An 18,261-nucleotide genomic window follows, 5' to 3' on the forward strand; every position below is an offset into this window, starting at 1 on the left:
TCCCCCTACTGTTACTCACACCTTGTCAAGTGTCTGAAATGGGCCACTCTCATTACCACTTCAAAAGTTATTTTTCCTCCTTTGGTATCCTGCTGTCAATTGAATTGTCTCGTTAGACTAACCTCACGCTTGGTAAGCCAATTCACATCTTTTCATGTATTTATACCTGCTCCTGTATTTTCCACTCCATGCATCTGATGAAGTGGGTTCTAGCCCACGAAAGCTTATGCCCAAATAAATTTGTTAGTCTCTAAGGTGCCACAAGGACTCCTCGTTGTTTTTGCTGATACAGACTAACACAGCTACCACTCTGAAACCTGTCATCTTGATTATGTTGTTTATGAATCTGCTGTGTCTGTGTGAAACAGAGATTGGTAGGAGGTTTCTCCAAATACCTTGGAAAACAAATGCACTTTTTGCATCCTAGATAATAATGGCATATCCTACCCTAAATAACACTGACCCTTGTGTTCTGAACATGAATGCCAGAATCCAAGATGTTGTGTTTAAATGACATTCAGGTATCCTGAGTAAGAACTCCAGATACAGTCTCTCTACCACTAAGCAGATTAGATGTGTATAAACGTTGTTGTTGAAATTTAACTGGCATACTGAATACTGCACCATGCAGTTAATGTAAAAAATCCTCTTGGTCTAATTGTGTGCTTACAGATTGTTTCCTTGCAGGCTCTTAAGTCATTATTTAGAATGGATAAACGAAATTGGATTTTTGATTGGGGAGAAGCTAACCCCTTTTTAAGTGTCACTAGCCTACTGTGTTAGAAAACTGATGCTTTGGATGCGTTCAGATAAAAGGGAATATATTTTTTTCCTTAAACCTTTGTCTACAGTAGGATTTTATAGACTGCTAATTCTCAATGAGAGCAGCTCACAGTGATAGCACTGATGGAAGTTGTAGTGTAAGAAAGTGTTACTGTACTCTACTCTGAGCGAGGTGTGATGGCTTGGTGATTTAAAAAAAAATGTCTGAGCCTTGTCTACGTTACAACTTCCACCGCCCATTGAGAATTTGGGGTCTGAAAATCTTGGTATAGACCCAGCCAGAGAAATGAACATGGCAGGAAGGTCAAAACAAAATCTCTCCCAGCACTACTTACGCACTGTGGTTCATTTTTTCTGTACAACTCTATATAATGTGGGCTGGCATTTATTTAGGCAAATATTTACCTACTCTGTCTATTTAGAATCCTAGAATATCAGGGTTGGAAGGGACCTCAGGAGGTCATCTAGTCCAACCCCCTGGTCAAAGCAGGACCAATCCCCAATTTTTGCCCCAGATCCCTAAATGGCCCCCTCAAGGATTGAACTCACAACCCTGGGTTTAGCAGGCCAATGCTCAAACCACTGAGCTATCCCTCCCCCCCATGTAGCCCCCAATGCCATAATATCTGAGTAGTTTTAAAGTACCTAGCCTGGAATTAGAAATAACATGAATTCCCCCCCCCCCCCCCCATTCCAAGACTGCTGAAGAAATAGAGATCTTTATTTACTTGTGGGCGGGGGTGGGGTGGGGTGATGACAGAGAGAAAGAAAATATTATTGTGGGGAAAGCAAAATTGAAGAAATTAGTTTTGCATTTATGTTGTGGATGGAGACGTGATCTCTCTGAAGTAGCTAGAGCCAGTCTCATGAATTGCTCTGAATACTAGGAGAGAGACCATGTACTGGACCTTATTTAGTGACCCGTTTAATCACTTTGGTTTCAAGCAGGATACATCTTATTTATATTATTTTGTTGTTGAGCTGCATAGGGGTAGGGAGAGTTGGGGAAAATCGCTTTTTAAAAAAAAAAAAAGTCCCCCCTCCCCAAATATCAACCTATGGAACACTCTACGCTGCAGTAATTTGAAATGTTTTTGCTCTCTTCTACATTTTGGTGCTCTGTATTCTCATAAAAGAAATAGATAAAACGATAATATAATTATCTTCAATCAAACTGTTGCATTTTGCAGTTATAGGAACTCAGGATCACTGTTTTACCTCTTACCTCAGATTGGTTAATCACACGTTGCTGGATTTTTTTTTAAACTAATATAACATTTTAAAAAGTTAAAACAGTGTCTCAAAGTAAGAGATTAACAGATTCTGAAGTCAGAAGTGACCGTTGTGATTATTTAGGCCATAGAATTTACCAAAAAAAATTTCCGGTTTGAACTAGAGCATATCTTTTAGAAAAACATAAATGTGTCAACAGAATTTGGGTTTGCACTAGAGGCATCCCCAAGCTTGTTACAAAATACCAGGGTAAATACTGGTAGTACTGAGACTTTGGGACTCATCAAAAGGCCACTGAAGCTCAGTGGGAGTTTGACATCAATTTAGCTTTTGGTGAGGTGCAACATAGGCAAATGTGCTATTATATGTTTATATATATTATATTATACTTCACAGGCTGTCTTGGGCTATAGAATCTCTCTTAGAATCTCTCTTTTTTTAAAGAGGCTTATTGGACAGAAGATTGGCTTATCCCATACTCTTTCAAAAACGGTTACGAGATTCTTAGCTTCCTGCAGGCACCTTAGTTTAATTTAACATTTTATATGAGCTTAGCCAAAAGAAAATATCTTATCCCTTCTCTTTCTGCCAACTATGTGAGAAATGACTTGTGGTATAAATGAATTTGCAGACATCAGTGATGTAGTTTGACTTATTAACCCTTCAGCATCTTTGTTGGAGGGGGGTGCAAAACAGTGGTGGCAGAGCTCAGTGGCTGGTTCCAGTGGTTTGTCAGCATGTTCTTGTTCTAGAAAATGAAGAGCCTGTGGGATAACATTTAAATGCTGCAGATGTTTAATGATAGGTTTCAGCAATCTTACAAACTCCTCAGCTATGCAGCACAAGATTAGAGCCAGACATTACTGGCAGTTATTTATGTCTATTATGGTATATTTCAAAGAAATATTTAGAAATTGTCAATGGTAGCTAAATTCTGCAATACATGAAGTCATTCTTAAAATGGTTTAAATCTGTTTAAAACTTCATATAAAGAACATACATATTTCTATTTCTTGCTTTAACAATGGGTAGCTTGCATAATAAGGGGGAAATTGTGTATCTTAGCGTACATATGCACAGGAGAGGCATTCACACACTTACACAGACAAAGCATTGTTGCTGGTTTAATGTTGTATTCTATCCTGTGCGTGTTGCACCTTTTGTATGAGCTGATTGTAATTAGAGGGAATAAAACCTTTTGGATTTTCTCTTTCAGAATCGCAATGAAATTAAAAATGGAGCGATCCTTCGATTAACAACATCTCCAGTAAGTTACCATTCTGTTCGTTCTCCTTAAACTTTTTCAGTCTCCCATAATGATGGTTTGGTTGAGGTGATTACTATGAATTTTTTTCTTGTACTGAATTCATGGAAGGGACTGAGAATTAGTGGTTCTCTATGTTTTTGGGGTCTGTGATGCTCAAAATGGTGTAAAATGTTGCCCCAATGATCTACTGTATCCCACAGTCCAACTGCAATGCATTGTGGGATTTGGAGGGTTTTCACTCATCTGGAAGAGGGCCAGTGTTGCTGGGTGTGGGGCTTGTGGATTAGGGTTGGTGCTGCTGGGTACTTCTGTCTAACCTCTCTTCCCACCCCATTTGCACAGCACTCATCTCCAAGGTGGCACAGCTTCCAGTCTGTGAAGATGGCACCAACGCCTCCATCAGAGAAACTGTGTCTGCTGCAGAGTTCAGAGTTGGGAGGGAGGATGGAGGACAGGATGGGGAGAGGTCTACTATGTTTGCATTAAAGGCACGTAGTAGGGTTGGGATGACAGAAGGGGGAGAGAGAGGATGACTGAGTGAACTGCTCTTCCTTATCTCCTCCTCAGGTTCCTAGTGACGGTGAGATTTTGCATTTTTTATGCCACTCCCTCTCAGCTGGTGGGTGGGATTCACCAGATTCCTATCATGGCCCATTTCTGGGCTCTCAGCTATACTGCCACATATTGAAAGCCTCTGTTTATCTGCAGCATGGGTGTCAGCAATACAGCTCTCTCCATCTTCCCTCACCAATGCACTGTCTTGCTAAAACAGCTTACCTGCGTTTGTCTGGTCATGGTAGCCACGGCAGATTCAATGCAGTGTTCTGAAAATTTCAGTCCCCAGGCAAAGCAACTCCTTTAAACAATCTCAACTCTATTCTGGCGGGATCAAATCTAGGGATGAAAAAGGTCCTGCCCATTCAATCCTTGGCTTCAGATGAGGCTGCCAAAAGGGGTGCCAGTTACAAAGGAAGCTTTGTGATGTGAAGACCTGTCTATTAGGACTTGGACTGAGACCATTAATTCATTTCACATAGGCCATTGAACTGCTTAGCAACTTTCAGGTAAGGGAAATCTAGTCTGGATTCTAACCTGTAGTAAAGAAATGAAAAACTCTGTATCTTACTGATAATTCACCAAGTCATGCAGACCTCTCTGTTCACACCCACCCCACCCAACTTGATGTTTGCAGTCACCAGACACTGGGCATGCAAATAGCAAAGTTGAAGATATGTTGGAGTAGAAATAGGGAATGGAAGGGCACGGTAAGGACACAGTTAGACATCTGGAATTTTTGGGCAAGCGAATGGAACTTTATTCATTCCATGAGAGCATAATCTCTCATAAGGTGACCTGTCCAGCAGCAGTAAAAAGAGAGAAGGCAATAGGTGGTACTCTCTGTCACATGCCTTCTTTTTTTCATGCTCAATTCCAGAGTACCACATTCCCAAAGCTTAACAGCAGTTTAAGAGCAAGGCCCTCTCACAACCTGGCTTACTTCCAAGCTGTATCATGGCCTGCAACCCAGGACAACCTAATACCTAGGAAGCTACCTGGCCTCATAGGATGGCTCAGGCTTCCTGTGAATCTAACCCCCTTTCCTGGGATGCCTCAGGAAGAGGTGAGGTGGGGACTTATAGACTCATAGACTTTAAGGTCAGAAGGGACCATTATGATTATCTAGTCTGACCTCCTGCACAACGCAGGCCATGGAATCTCACCCACCAAGACTTCCTCAATACCTCCCAATCTCTGTGGTTTTCAGGGAATCAAGCACCAATCCATATCTATCCCACTGAAAAGGGGGACCTGACATCCCTGTTGCCTAAAATTGTAATCCTATAAAACCAAGCAAAATCTGTGTTGATGTGTCAGCAAAGAGTACCACACAAACCCTCTGCATAATTCCACAAAAAGTACGCGTGCCATCTACTCCATGTTGGAGCCATGGTACCTTCTAATTTCCAGCATTGATTTATTTATTTTTTACCTAATTCCAGTGTTTTATTCTCAAATGTTTACATTTTTTTAAAACTGTGGCTGTGGTTTGGGGGACCTTTTCAAAGGGTTGGGTGTTGCTAGTAAATGGCATTTTTGTGCTCTTTAAAATTTACAGATTAATGGTGCTTTCCATGTACGTATGCTAGAAGAAAATCTTTGTTCTCTAGGTACTACAATAATGGGCAGTATATAAGTACCTAAGGTAGATAGAGCAAGAGTTTTCAATCTGTGGGCTTGGGACCTACACTGAGCCCCCGTTGTTTGCCTTGGGAAGCTGGATGGCCACATGTCTGTCCTTCCTCCTTGTTTCCAGCCGAGAACAACAGAACATGTGGAGGAGACACTGAAAAGCAAATATAAACTGTGTAATTCTGCAGAATGGACAAAACCCTTATGCTACATACAGCTAAAAATACACGAATGCTTTCAGAAACTTGCTTTAACATAACAGAATTATTAGCTGTCACCAGGATGGTGTGCTATTGTAAATGGAAAGGGAAGTCAGTCATTTAATAGAGGATGGGAAGGGTGAGATGCAAGTAAGTCCACAAGACTCAATTAGGATGTGGACATTCCATGAAAACATTTAAGAAGCCCCTATTTTAGAGAACATTCATCAAATATGTTTGACCTTGGGGCAAGTGAACTGGCCAAGAAGCTGTTACTCAGCTAAATGGAAGCATTTCTCCACTTGGGTTCATCAACACAATTTGTCTCTGAACTCCATTGGAATCCCTGATATCTTAGAGTATCTAGTTACCTGTAAGTCTTTGGATCTTGCGTTCAGTTCCCTGCAGGTTCATTTAGCAGCAATTGGCACTTTCCATCCTCCAGTGGATAACTGTATGATTTGACACACCCTGTCACAACTATATTTTTGAAGGGGATTCTCAGAACCTTTCCACCAGTGGTGAAGTTTGTATCTCAGTGGGATCTCAGTTTTGTTCTGTCATCTTTCACTAAGACTCCCTTTGAGTCTCAGACTACATGCTCTATGAGCTGTCTGTGCATGGAGGTGGCCTTTCTGATAGCTATAACATCGGCAACAAGAGTCAGTGAACTGGGAGTACTTATGGTTGGCCCACCTTCTATAAAGAAAAGGTATTGCTACACCTCCACACCAGAGCCATACCCAGGGTAGTTTTTATATTTCATGAGAGTCAAGTCATCCAATTACTTGTATTTTTTTCCTAAACCACATGCCTTGGAAGAAGAGAGAAGACTGCATTCTCTGGACGTCCAGAGGGCTTTGGCCTTTTATCTGCAAAGAACAAAGAAGATTAGAAGACACCTAAACTATTTGTTTCCACAGCAGAATGATCAAGAGGTCAATATATATCCACACAGAGATTTTCTAAATGGATCTTGGGTTGGATCACCTTTTGTTACCAACTAGTTGGCATCTTCCCAACCATCCCCAAAGGGATAAAGGCTCATTCCATTGAGGGGTCAAGCTACTTCAGCTGCATCTCTGAGAGACATACTCAGACTAGAATATGTAGGGCAGCTACTTGGTGCTCTTTGCATACTTCCATAAAACATTATACCATGGTACAGTCTCAACTGTGGATACAGCTGTGGGGACAGCAGTGCTACATTCAGCTATCACTTCTGTTTCCCTGCACCCACCCCCAGTTTGTCTACTCCTTGTTAATTTCTCACATCCGGAATACACATTACAACCATCACTCAAAGAAGAAATGGAGGTTACTTAACTGTAAGTGGAAGTTCTTTGAGATGTGTGGTCCCTATCTATATTCCACTACCCTCCCTCTGTCCCCTCTGCTGTGGATTGGGTATGCTGCAGTAAGAATGGGAAACTGGAGAGATGTTGGCCAGCACCAGCCTTTATGCCCTCAGTTGGGAGCATGAGGAGAGCTACGACATGTTGTACATACCAATGGATATTGCTTGAAAGAAATTCTGGACTCAGGCACGTGGTGCTCATGCGTATCCATGTGTGGAATACTGATACGGACCACACATAGAATCATAGAATATCAGGGTTGGAAGGGACCCCTGAAGGTCATCTAGTCCAACCCCCTGCTCAAAGCAGGACCAATTCCCAGTTAAATCATCCCAGCCAGGGCTTTGTCAAGCCTGACCTTAAAAACCTCTAAGGAAGGAGATTCTACCACCTCCCTAGGTAACGCATTCCAGTGTTTCACCACCCTCTTAGTGAAAAAGTTTTTCCTAATATCCAATCTAAACCTCCCCCACTGCAACTTGAGACCATTACTCCTCGTTCTGTCATCTGCTACCATTGAGAACAGTCTAGAGCCATCCTCTTTGGAACCCCCTTTCAGGTAGTTGAAAGCAGCTATCAAATCCCCCCTCATTCTTCTCTTCTGCAGGCTAAACAATCCCAGCTCCCTCAGCCTCTCCTCATAACTCATGTGTTCCAGTCCCCTAATCATTTTTGTTGCCCTTCGCTGGACTCTCTCCAATTTATCCACATCCTTCTTGAAGTGTGGGGCCCAAAACTGGACACAGTACTCCAGAGGAGGCCTCACCAATGTCGAATAGAAGGGAACGATCACGTCCCTCGATCTGCTCGCTATGCCCCTACTTATACATCCCAAAATGCCATTGGCCTTCTTGGCAACAAGGGCACACTGCTGACTCATATCCAGCTTTTCGTCCACTGTCACCCCTAGGTCCTTTTCCGCAGAACTGCTGCCTAGCCATTCGGTCCCTAGTCTGTAGCTGTGCATTGGGTTCTTCCGTCCTAAGTGCAGGACCCTGCACTTATCCTTATTGAACCTCATCAGATTTCTTTTGGCCCAATCCTCCAATTTGTCTAGGTCTTTCTGTATCCTATCCCTCCCCTCCAGCGTATCTACCACTCCTCCCAGTTTAGTATCATCCGCAAATTTGCTGAGAGTGCAATTCACACCATCCTCCAGATCGTTTATGAAGATATTGAACAAAACCGGCCCCAGGACCGACCCTTGGGGTACTCCACTTGATACCGGCTGCCAACTAGATATGGAGCCATTGATCACTACCCGTTGAGCCCGACAATCTAGCCAGCTTTCTACCCACCTTGTAGTGCATTCATCCAGCTCATACTTAACTTGCTGACAAGAATACTGTGGGAGACGGTGTCAAAAGCTTTGCTAAAGTCAAGAAACAATACATCCACTGCTTTCCCTTCATCCACAGAACCAGTAATCTCATCATAAAAGGCGATTAGATTAGTCAGGCATGACCTTCCCTTGGTGAATCCATGCTGGCTGTTCCTGATCACTTTCCTCTCATGCAAGTGCTTCAGGATTGATTCTTTGAGGACCTGCTCCATGATTTTTCCAGGGACTGAGGTGAGGCTGACTGGCCTGTAGTTCCCAGGATCCTCCTTCTTCCCTTTTTTAAAGATTGGCACTACATTAGCCTTTTTCCAGTCATCCGGGACTTCCCCGGTTCGCCACGAGTTTTCAAAGATAATGGCCAATGGCTCTGCAATCACAGCCGCCAATTCCTTCAGCACTCTCGGATGCAACTCGTCCGGCCCCATGGACTTGTGCACGTCCAGCTTTTCTAAATAGTCCCTAACCACCTCTATCTCCACAGAGGGCTGGCCATCTCTTCCCCATTTTGTGATGCCCAGCGCAGCAGTCTGGGAGCTGACCTTGTTAGTGAAAACAGAGGCAAAAAAAGCATTGAGTACATTAGCTTTTTCCACATCCTCTGTCACTAGGTTGCCTCCCTCATTCAGTAAGGGGCCCACACATTCCTTGGCTTTCTTCTTGTTGCCAACATACCTGAAGAAACCCTTCTTGTTACTCTTCACATCTCTGGCTAGCTGCAGCTCCAGGTGCGATTTGGCCCTCCTGATAACATTCCTACATGCCCGAGCAATATTTTTATACTCTTCCCTGGTCATATGTCCAACCTTCCACTTCTTGTAAGCTTCTTTTTTATGTTTAAGATCCGCTAGGATTTCACCATTAAGCCAAGCTGGTCGCCTGCCATATTTACTATTCTTTCGACTCATTGGGATGGTTTGTCCCTGTAACCTCAACAGGGATTCCTTGAAATACAGCCAGCTCTCCTGGACTCCTTTCCCCTTCAAGTTAGTCCCCCAGGGGATCCTGGCCATCCGTTCCCTGAGGGAGTCGAAGTCTGCTTTCCTGAAGTCCAGGGTCCGTATCCTGCTGCTTACCTTTCTTCCCTGCGTCAGGATCCTGAACTCAACCAACTCATGGTCACTGCCTCCCAGATTCCCATCCACTTTTGCTTCCCCCACTAATTCTACCCGGTTTGTGAGCAGCAGGTCAAGAAAAGCGCCCCCCCAGTTGGCTCCTCTAGCACTTGCGCCAGGAAATTGTCCCCTACGCTTTCCAAAAACTTCCTGGATTGTCTATTGTCTATTTCACATCTTGAAGAACCTCCAGTTACAGGTAAGTAATCTCCATTTCCATGGGCAAATGCCCACCCTTACACAATGCTTTCACTTCCAGGTGTGAGTTTCTGGTTTTTATCCCCTACAGCCAGAAAGACTTGAAAGTGAGACAGTGAGGGTTCTTCCACCCGCCCCCCCCCCAATTAAATCTGAAACCCTAAGTATAAGTACAGTGTTTTTTCTTTTAATTATCACCAATTTAGATTACTTGTTCTTTTTTAGACTTTGGCTTCTTTTTGCTAAATCATTATAGCATCACTTTTGTAATGCAGTAATTACTGGCACATTGCTAAATCCATTATAAACCGTCTCCTTTAGAGATTTATGACTTGCCTATTTGAAATTTCACTGAGTTGGAACTTTGAATGTGAATTGTCAGACCTGTTGGGAATTTGACCTGTCTCTTTGTTTCTTCAGATCTGTTTGCAAAGTTCATGTTTCATGTGATTCTCTGAGGACTGTTTTTTCCCTAAACAATGCTTCCCCTTGCCGCCTCTTTAAAAGACTCGCACACTCTGTCTCCTAGGTTACTTGAGTATAGATTGAATTTCTCTCAGATTATCTTGGCTCTCATCTTTCTATCTTTCCTATTTATCTTTACTCTCATATTATCTTCCTCAATATTTCGGTATGCACTGTATAGTATTTTTGCCATTTTCCATGACACATTTTCCCCCTGTGCCCAGTTATGTTTCTGTGGAATTATCTTATGTATCTTATCCAGCATTTATCTTTTTATATGGATTTATATGAGAGTGAAACATCAGTTTGTCTGGGATTGCCCATTCTGGGATTTTTCTGTTCTAGTGATGGGTGTGTAGATGGATAAGGGAGTTGTTGTTATTGTACAGTGTGAAAATATTCATAAAGCACAGTTGTCTGTCCTCCAATGCAGTAAGCAGAATGGCATCTGCTACTGTTTGTGAACATTCATGCGTATATTTTATACACCAGATCCTGTAAACCCTTATTCTAGTGACTGTTCTTTACTAGAGGTAGGTAAAATATTAGCAGCAGACAAATTAAGTGGCTTGTCCCTGCATCAGTTAGTTAATTATTCACAAACAGCATTGGACGTCTGTGTATAATCTTGTTCAAAATGATTCAACTAATGGCTTATACAAACGTATGGATTGTTTGTGAACTGTACCATAATTATTGATTCGTGTATTAGCTTTAATAATATGCCAGTATTAGCCACCTTTGTCACATGAGGTTTTTTTTTGTGGCTCTCTGACTGGATGACTCCTGAACCCGCAAATAGCTTTCAGGATGCCTGCATTAAGATTTCCAGCATGAATACTCATGCAAATACACTTTTTCACAAGTATCATTGTGCAAATACATGTGCCCACAAGTACTTACAATAATTATCAAAAAAAGAAAAGGAGTACTTGTGGCACCTTAGAGACTAACAAATTTATTTGAGCATAAGCTTTCGTGAGCTACGGCTCAGTTATCCTTTTCTGTGAACATTTCAGCAAATGCAAACACCATTTTTTCATGAATGTCCTTGAAAATCATGTTGTCATGTTTTGGGGATCACCCAGATGATCACCTGCACTGTAACTTTGGGTGCCTTAATGCTATGCAACTATGGCTCAGAGCTCTCATATGGGTAGCCAACCTACAGACATAAAGGTCTCCCCATGGCTTCCACCCACTTAGTTACTCCTTTCAAGATGACCTCAATAGCCCTTCTGGTCCTGAGTATTCCCAGATCTTTCCCTTAAATTCTTAACTACCAGTCACTCTGACTTTTCCCTTCTGGTTCATCACCTAAAGGAGTAAAACTTGCCCCCAGTTATCAGTCCACTTGGGGTTTCACACTCCACCAAGACTACACAACAGAGACCTGTTTGGAGTAAAAATAAACAAAAAGTTTATGTAATAGAAAGATCACAGATTCAAAGATGAAATAGTAAGAAAAAGCAGGTTTCAGAGTAGCAGCCGTGTTAGTCTGTATTCGCAAAAAGAAAAGGAGTACTTGTGGCACCTTAGAGACTAACCAATTTATTTGAGCATAAGCTTTCGTGAGCTACAGCTCACTTCATCGGATGCAACTGTACTTTCCACTTTATGCATCTGATGAAGTGAGTTGTAGCTCACGAAAGCTTATGTTCAAATAAATTGGTTAGTCTCTAAGGTGCCACAAGTACTCCTTTTCTTTTTAAGAAAAAGCAAACACTTACAAGTTACACAGACTGTAACCATAAAGACGCAATCTCAGTCTTCACACTTCTATATAAGCTAAATTCCCTTCTCTAATACAAGTTATCCATTGCCTCTTAATAGTTTTCCAGTGTGCCCTCTGTCGTAGTGGTATCCAGTGTTTCATGGACAGTACCCCACTTAGATGCTGGCCCTCTGTTTCTGGGTAACCTTCTCATGTAATAAACCCCTTCTCTTTTAACAGGATTTGCAATTTTTTTTTTCTTTCTCTGGGACTGTGGTTACACAGAGAGGGGGAAACTGCCTCTTTCCTTAGTTTTCCAAGACTGGGTTTTTCTTTTCAGTTTCTATGTCTTTCCATTAACGTTAATGGTCCATCATTGCCTTTCCCTTAGTTGTACAATGCTATGTGCTTGGAGTTATTTTCATGTAAACAGTTAGCCTGGCAGGTGCCCCTCCCTGCCTGATTGCTTCCCCCGGCTGGTATGAGGTGGAGCTGTAGTTGCACCATGATTACAATTACAGTTTTCTACACACATGTACATGCATATGTTTATAAACATAAACCGTATACCCATCTCCTGGTGACCATCAAGGTCAGAACATCACAAGTTTTCATAAAAGACCTTACTTGATATATGTTTATACACAATAACATGGTATACAACCAGTTGACACAGATGCACATTCGTTGGGGTTCAGACCCCCTGTTTTCCCCTCGGGGTGTCTGGACCATGATTATCATACACACAAAAAGGAGATTGGCAATCGGTTTTTGACCATCTCTTGTCCTTGCTTATGCATATAGGCCCAATGTTTTCAATGATTAAAGGGCTGGGGATCAGACCCTGAGGCCCTGATCTTGCAACCACTAAACTTAACTTTACTGGGGCTACTCATTAGGGCGCAAGTTTGTAATCATTGGTATCTTTTAATTATGAATTAAATATTAAAAACAAACAAACAACCTAATCAGCAGTTCTGTATAACCCTGTAATAGTAAATAATGAACTACTTTGATGTGTCTTTCTGCATGCGATGAAGGGAGAAGCTATTTTTAGGGTAAGAGTAAAAGTTTAATTTTTCAAGTTTCCAAGGTGATGTTATAAACAGTATGTACAACTAAAACACCCAAAACCAAACCCTTGGATTGTGTGCTTTTCTAAACTTTTAATAGGTAGCTACTGAATGCGCACAAACGTCTTTTAAAATATTTTTTTCCATGCCTACGCGCTACATCTATAATACTTTTACCACTGACTCACTTTGTAGCCCTGGACCAGTATCTTCTCTTGTCATGGGTTTGTTATCTTTAAATGACTGTCACTGATCCTAACATACTTCACAGAGCTCTTTTGTGGATTGTTTGTGCAGGGCTTAAGTTTTAATTGCTAAGTATTATTATAAAAATTGTAACCAGTTGCCCATGCAGCCTTCAATTGAATTTCGTTGCTTAGTTGGAGTAAAATGCCAATTGGTCTTAAGTGGTTTGTTGGATTTAGTTTGCATATAATGCAGATTATATAGCATGTCCAATCATCCACTGTTTTCTGGAGTATGATTGTGGATGAAATTGCAGCCTAAACACAGAATTTCCTTGCTTTGATTGGTTTAAATACTCTAGATTAACCCTTAATGGTCTGTACCCATCGTTATTCTAGGGGGATTAGACATTCTGATTTTGTTTACACCAGTGGGAATGATGTGATTAATTTTTCTGCATAGCAAGCTGAAATGTGTACACAATCTTGTATTTCGTGATATGTTTCTTAAATTATGTTGTAAAGGACAAAGAGTAAAATCCTGTCCCTATTGAAGTCAATTGGTGTTTTGCCATTATTATTTGTATTACTTTAGTGCTTAGGAGTCCCAGTCATGAACCAGGATCCCATTGTGCTAGGCACTGTACAGAACAAAGAGAGTCCCTGCCCTGAAGAACTTAATCATTGAGAGTTTTGCTGTTGAAGCCGGTAGGGTCAGGATTTCACCCAGAGTGCATCAATGTTTGAGAATGTCTGGATTCAGAATTTCTGCAACCTCCTTCCCAGGCTGACGCTCTTCCTCTTCCCTAAGTTTGTGTTTTAATTGTTTGCAAAGTTTAAAGATACGAGGGCTGAAGTATTCTCCTATGCCAGGAGTACTTAGGCAGTGTACAGTGATGGGTTTATCTATAGCAGTCAGTGGAACCCTTCCTAGGAGTTCCTAACCTTCAAAGGGTTGAGGAGTTTTCTATGCAAATTCCTACCTTGGACTTAGATCATTTCTTTTTTATTGTAAAGCTGACAGTCCTGTCAAGCTGTCTCTACTTCAGACAGTGCAGCCTATCCTGGCTGTCCTTTCAACAAGACTAGACAGATATTTTAGGTTTCTTGGAGGCCTTTTGAAATACTCCAGCTTTGACAGAGTGCATTTCACAAGCTTCCTGTTCTCCTCCTCTGCCTCTTCCTCTTCTAAGCTGGAGAGCATTTAATACAACCCTTACTTTACTGGAACAGCAGTGTTCTGGCTAATTCCCCTCATCATATTTCTCAAAAGGGGTTTATTTTTTATTCCTACCTGGATCATATTTTAATAAGAACAGACATGTGGCAGCCAGCTCTACTGTTCTTTAATGAGCGATGCTCTCTACTGTCCATCCACTGATGAATTATAAATCATTAAAAGAGCACCCTGGTAACCACTCAGCATGCATCATCTGGGTGTCATTTTAATACATTGTTCAGCAAGACTGTACATGCTGTAAGAGCACATATGAGCACTATGGCAACAAGAATTGGAGATTTTTGAGGGCTTCGTGTTGTTCAGTGCAACAATATTTTCATCCATGTGGCACATAATGCCAATAGCCAACATTACATATTTGGCCAGGTGCCACATGAGACAATTACCAATATTTCTGTTAAGAAAAATATTTCTTTACTCTCTAAACAAGATCTGATCTGCCAATACCAGTTCTTCTCTCTTCTGATGGCAAAAAGAATGCAGGTTTCTGGATGCACAGACTTGCAGGGGGTTGCTTTACATACCATAGGCGCCACTGCCTAGAAACTTTGACCTTTGGCCTGTTAAGCTTTGTCCACATTCATTGTTCAGGAAATCTTTTGCTGTTGCACTACAGTTAGTGTAGCATTAACATTGGTGTAGGCAAATGTAGTTGAGGAGATGACTAAGTTCCCATCTACACAGCCAAAAGTGAGTTTAACTACTATTATATCATAGCTAGGTTACATCATGGTTTGGCTAGCCTGTGTAGAATGGACCAAACTATATTGCACAAATGTTATAGAACTGTTACAGCCATGGGTGAAATCTTTACCCCACTGTAGTCAGTGGCAAAACTTGGCCTTTACAAGGCTGCAGCAAATTTCTGTAACTGTTTTAGGTCCTATCCACACAGGCAAGATCAAACTGCCATAAAAAAACATGGTCAGGACATTATCAAGTTACCATGTGATCCCACAACACAGCAGTTTTGCAGTGTAGATGGACTATTAGCCTAGATCTCCGCTCTTACTAAAGCATAGTTACGACAACATCTAGCCCCATTCACGCAACCAACCATCCTGTTTTGTAACTGTCTTTAATGATCATTGTCAAATTTGTTGGTTATATCTCTGTAGATGGGACCGTAACATTCTAGTTTGTGACTTTTCTTCGTGCAACAGTAGTGAAGGTCTTCTAAATAGATTTTGAGTGTGGTTTGTTTCAGTAACATGTTTAATGATGTCTTTGAAACCATTTTCAAAGTGAGTTCAGCTGAGCTGATGTAGTACTTTTGAAGACCCTCCAAAATGTCCAGTCTAGAGTGGGTAACAACTCATAGAAGTTAAATTTGTTCTGAGAAATAATATTTTGCAAAATCTCCATGCCGGCAGCTAGCCATCCTTCCCAGATGTAACAGTCATGGAGACTGAAGGCTTATCTACATTATGGGAGTTACTGTGGCATAGCTCGACACAGCGTGCTGTAGATATCATAATAAGTCAATCTAAGCTACGTTGACTCCAGCTACATTATTCACGTAGCTGGAGTTACGTAACTTAGGTCGAGTTAAACCCATAGTGTAGACCTGCCCTAAGTTGACGTAAGTTTTAGGTGTAGACCTGGCCTGGGGAGAGAAGGAAAATCTCAATGAAAGATTGTTTGGGGAGGTAGGAGATGACTGTTGAATTTTTGTTTGAAATAATAATGGCTTTTCAATAGATGCTGTAGGATAATGTGTCCTCCCTTTAGAAAGAAAATTGTGCTCCTATTGGCAAAACTTATTTTCTTTCGTAGAGGCCTTACGTGTGTGTGTGTGTGTGTGTGTGTGTGAAAAACAGTGTTGTGACTAATGTGGAAGTTGGGAGAGCTGGGGTCTGTACTTGTCTCTGTCATAGGCTTCATGCATGGCTTTCAGCAAATCACTTAACCTCTGTGTGCCTTAATTTACTCATCTGTAAAATGGAGGAAAATGATCCTTTCTTACCTCCTGGGAGGGTGGGGGGGAAAGGGGATGTTGGGAGGCTTAATTTATTAATGTTTATCAAGCATTCTGAAATCGATAAATAGAGGGTTATATATAAAGTACATATTGGTTTTCATTATTTCCAATCTCTCCTGTTCAAAAATATTCACTTATACATTCAATTCTGGATATTCACAGCACCTACTGAAAAGCCATTGTCCTTGCAGGTGTAGAATAATTATTATATAGCAAAGAAATTGTCATCCAGAACAAATTCAGCTTTCCCTAGTGTAAATATAATATCAGAGAGTGACTGTGCCAGAGTGAATTAATGGTAAGGGAGAGTGTACCTCCCTTACCATTAATTCAGTTTCCTAATGGTCTGCTGCTTCAGATTCACACTTAATTCAATGCACATAAGAGTGTTGTAGGAACTGAATTTTACAAGCATCTGAGTACAGCAGGAAAGGCTGTATCAATAACAGAAAGATTGGTTAGCTGTTAGCTGAAGATTTTGGACATTGTATCCTGGTAATTGTTATTCTGGGAGCATTGACTGAAAATGTGAAATTAATGTATTTTAAAGTATTTGCTTAACTATGCAAAACAGATTTACATGGCTTCTGGACAATTTAATTTAAAAAAATCCCTTTAGCTCTTTACTTTTTCTGTTCCTGTCAGATTTCACATTATTTCTCATCAGAGAGCTAAACATTGATGGGTAGGATATTTTTAATATGTGATTCAGTTGAGTGAATAAGATGATGTATGTGTGATAACATCATATAGTTTAGGAGGAAATCATTCCCATGTTCTTTGGAAATACAAATACTATGGATATAAAACTGAGAAAAAGAAAAAAGGGTAGGGAAAGGAGCGGAAGAAACAGAAATCAGTACCATGTGCGCTCTGCATAGGATCTGGAGTAAGATGATATATTTTTGTTTAAGGGTGATGGAATAGTGCGTTGAATGGAATAAATGTAGATTTGAAAAAAACTATCATTGTCCTAATTATAAAGAAACTACATTTATGTACTTGGCTTTTGGGGGTAGTTTTATTGTTTGGGTCACACTTCATATTAAGGGTACATAAGCTTTTTGGGCCATGGACTGTCTTTTTTTATTTTGTTGTGTTTTTTTTTTTTTTTTTTTTTTACAGTGCCCAGTATAAAGGGATACCGGTCTAGGACTGGGCTCTTGGGTGCTACCGCGATACAAATAATAATCCGTTCCATTCAGAGAAATTTGGGGCCCCAGTACATCATTTGCACATTTCATTTATAACTAAGGGTTTGAGGAGGTTTTTTTAATGTGTTTTTTTTTCTCTTTTGTCTCTGGTGAGGCTCAAAATGCACAGCAGCTTCATGAGAGGATCCAATCTTCTAGTATGGACGCCAAGTTAGAAGCACTGAAAGACTTAGCCAGTTACTCACGGGATGTTACGTTTGCCCAGGAATTTATAAATCTAGATGGTATCTCTCTCCTAACGCAGATGGTTGAAAGTGGCACAGAGTAAGTATTTTACTTGAACTGTAACGTTTGTTTTCACCACTTTTGTGTGTGTCTCTCTCTCGTACACACTATTTTAGCTTGAAATATTGGTAAACACTTCTCACTTTCTAAAACTAAATGAACATAAGAAAATGAAAAGCAGTATCTGAACAGTCCTCTGCTACTAAAACAATATCTGTGCAATCACATGAAACCTTGTAAAAATATGTTGTTTTCCCAGAGGGAAAAAGAAATCTTAGGAAGTCACAAGTCACTTCTATGCCACAAAGCCCAGGAATCAACATGGTCTTCATTGCCCCGAAATAACAAGCTTCATTTGTTAAACTTTTGATCCCAAGATTCCTGTTAAATAGTGACAACTAATAACTGTTTTTTTAAATTTATACTTTTTGATACAATGTAAAAAAAATCCACTTCCTTTTGCTTTCTTTAATTTTATGTT

The 18,261-nt window shown here is 40.8% G+C and overlaps 1 protein-coding gene across 2 annotated transcripts in view; it reads left to right on the forward strand.

Moving 5' to 3' along the window:
- ELMO1 (engulfment and cell motility 1) overlaps window positions 1-18,261 on the forward strand; it is a 417,156-nt gene that overhangs the window by 112,694 nt on the left and 286,201 nt on the right. For both annotated transcript variants that reach the window (XM_084621572.1, XM_084621573.1), the window contains exons 5-6: window positions 3,233-3,283; window positions 17,650-17,819. In XM_084621572.1, the coding sequence (XP_084477698.1) occupies window positions 3,233-3,283; window positions 17,650-17,819 (221 nt within the window). The remainder of the gene's footprint in view (window positions 1-3,232; window positions 3,284-17,649; window positions 17,820-18,261) is intronic.

Source organism: Lepidochelys olivacea, assembly GCF_965140295.1.
Source record: "Lepidochelys olivacea isolate rLepOli2 genome assembly, chromosome: 2".
NCBI lineage: Eukaryota > Metazoa > Chordata > Testudines > Cheloniidae > Lepidochelys > Lepidochelys olivacea.